This window comes from Sorghum bicolor, chromosome 2 (assembly GCF_000003195.3).
Source record: "Sorghum bicolor cultivar BTx623 chromosome 2, Sorghum_bicolor_NCBIv3, whole genome shotgun sequence".
Classification (NCBI taxonomy): Eukaryota; Viridiplantae; Streptophyta; class Magnoliopsida; order Poales; family Poaceae; genus Sorghum; species Sorghum bicolor.
Genome location: NC_012871.2, coordinates 58,429,069 through 58,432,056, shown reverse-complemented (window position 1 = coordinate 58,432,056; position 2,988 = coordinate 58,429,069). Strand labels below are relative to the sequence as shown.

At 49.1% G+C, this 2,988-nt stretch overlaps 1 protein-coding gene across 1 annotated transcript; it reads right to left on the bottom strand.

Annotated features, from left to right (window-relative positions):
- Nucleotides 1,674–2,474, bottom strand: LOC8056237. The gene has a single exon (XM_002460143.2). It carries the CDS (start codon nucleotides 2,353–2,355, stop codon nucleotides 2,041–2,043), a length of 315 nt encoding a protein of 104 aa, XP_002460188.1. The 5' UTR covers nucleotides 2,356–2,474; the 3' UTR covers nucleotides 1,674–2,040.

Below are 2,988 nucleotides of genomic sequence, written 5' to 3'. Positions count from 1 at the left end.
GGAGGAGAGAAGAGAGGAGAGAGATGATAGCTTGGCTCTTATGCACCAAGCTGGGCACGGATGCATAGATAGTAGTGGGCACAAAAAGCAAGTATTGTGAGAAGGGAGAAGAAAGAGAATGTGTTTTAGAGACAAGTAGGAGACAACTTATTGTATAACTTGGCTCTAATTATTTGGCTTATAGCCAAGCACTTGGCTCTTTTATTGACCTTGCTCTAATCTCTTTAGGTTATAAAAACCACAGTTTTATAAAACTACAGTTTTAAAAAACTGCAACCTCTTGGGATGCTCGACGAGTTCCCTTGAACAAGCAGTTATTTTGTCAACGACCGATCATGTTCTTTGTGCCCTCTGCGTTTCAGCTTCCGACCGAAAATAAGGACGACGGACCAGTGGACCACTTGATCAACAGAGTCTGATTTCACGGGATAAACGTGTCAAATCGATTAGCCAAAGATATTTCCCTGCCGCCTCAAACAAGAGCCGCCGATATTTCGCGTGCCCCAACCCAGAGACTATTAGGCCTTGTTTACATTTGGATTTCGCTACCGTAGCACTTTCGTTTGTTTATGGTAAATATTATTTAATCATAAATTAACTATAATCAAAAGATATATAATCAAAAGATTCGTCTCGTGATTTACAGACAAACTGTGTAATTAGTTTTTGCTTTTGTCCATATTTAATGCTGTATGCATATGCCGTAAGATTCGATGTGACGAAGAATCTTAAAAACTTTTTGGTTTTCAGGTAAACTAAACAAAGCCTTACGCGAAAATCATACGACAACCTTTGTTCCTGAGGTGTTGGTTTCAACTGCCCCCAAATCAAATCATCTTTGCGATGGCGACTCGCATGGCCGGGCGTAGTGTGCTTGCCGCGACGTGGAGGCTAAGCCGATGGGAGTCGTCTTCCCCTCACCGCCGCGTCAGCGAGCGCCTCCATGTGGAAAACCAGTTGAATTATTGCCTGGATGGTTGTGCCACGCCGGCGACGAGAAGAGACGATCAGGCTCGGCCACGTGCATCCACCACACCACACCAAAACGGCTCGCGTGAACATGACCGGTCACCGGTCCCAGGTTCCTTGTCAACTCTGCAAACCTCATGGTCGTGTCGTGGCTGCTCGGCAACCACTGACCGTGTTGCCTGGTTGCATAGCCGGCGTTGGTCAATTGCCATTTGAGCTTTTTTTTTCTTTTTTTTTCTTTTTTGCTTTATCTCCTTGTCCTTTGAAAAGTGAAAACGAAGGAGCGCTGTGTGTCTTTGTACTATTATTAGCCTGTTTGGTGCTATTGGCCTATATATCCAAGTGCTACGAGGATTGTGTTCATGGTGGATGGCTGTGGAATCCATATGACACAGACCAAACGGCCTGATCGATCAGCTTGGGTTCATGAATCAGATGACGACGTCTCCTTCCTGGCTGCAACCCATACATATTCAGGCTTACAAAATGGTTTCTGCCATCCAACGTGCGCCGCCGCGCAGCAACTCAAAACATGAATTTGGATGTGTGGTTAATTTGTGCTCTGAAGATTATCCTGGCCGACGCGAAACCCAGGCCTATGGTAGTACGTGACGATGTAAAACAAGAGATGAGAGAACTCAAGGCCAAAATGGCAAGCAAGCATATATAGTAGAACCAAACGATGAAAACAAAAGAAAACAGCAGAATAGGTAAAGCAGGTAAACTCCCTCTCATCATCATATATACAGCACCTAAGAAGACAGGATACAGAATAACAGAGCATGCTATGCTTGCTGATACAGAACAGAGCATGCTATGCTATGCTACCACCAAGGCACCAACCACACATGGCGTATAGATGCTGGCTGCCACCCTACCGTCGTCTACTAAGCTCTGATCCCATGTCTGCAGAGCACGGGCAGGCTCACAAGCACCACGACTGAACTGAACTACGATCTCGCTCGCTACGCCTACGTAGGTATCTACAACTGCGGCCGATCGAGAACCAACCGCGAGTACTGACTGATGCTCTTAGATACGATACAAGCAGAGGGCTGCGAGGCGCTGCTGCTACTCCCCCACCGGGACTGGGACCGGGACCGGGATGGCGCTCCCGGCACGGCGGAGCGGCGACAGAGAGCGCGGGGCTCGCCACGCCACCCCGCCGGCGGCGGCAGCGGGCCTGGTCTCCAGCAGGCGCAGCTTGAGGAGGCGCTCCCTGGCCTCCTCGTCCTCCTTCTTGATCCGCCGCACCTGGCTGTGCACCAGCAGCACCTCCTGCTGCTCCTTGTTATTGACGGCCGCTCCTGCTCCTGCTCCTCTTCCGGCACCCGCACCACCTTGCTCTTTCTCCTCCGCCATCGGAACAAACGCCGATCTCGCCATATCAACACACACACACAAGCGATCGAGTAGACGATTGAGGTTCCGTTGAATCGGTCGCACGGAAGCTACACGAATATGGCTCCGTCCGACTCTTTCTTGGTGGTGACTCGGTGTCTCGGTTGTCGCTATTTATAGCGCTCGAGCCTTTGAGAGGAGACGGAGACGGAGCAGAGGGGCTGCGAGGCTTGGGTTTGGCTTCTCGATTTTTTGGCGCGAAAGCGATGGGAGCAGGGAGGAACGACGAAACGTGGGGTGGCTTCTTAGAGAGTTGCGAAAGGAACGCCAACGCCGGCCGAACCGTCTCCAGGCCTTTCAAGGCACCAATTAATTGTGCTACCTACACTGGATTTTTATTCCCGGTCGTCTTTTCTTTTCTTTTTTTCCAACAAAAGTTCCTGGTACTCAGTCTCCTCCATTGATTTTTGGTTGACGCGTCGGCGTCATATCATATCATCATATAAGCACTGAAATCTGCTTCAGCAGTAGTAATACAATTTAAAAAAAAACAGAAAAAAAGGCTGAAATCCAGCAAAAAAAGGTGAGTGGAGGCTTGCGTTGTTTATGACTATCCGCAACAAGGGTGGATGGAGGTGGTGAAGAAGTAGCGACAAGATAAGGCTTGGCTCCGATGCG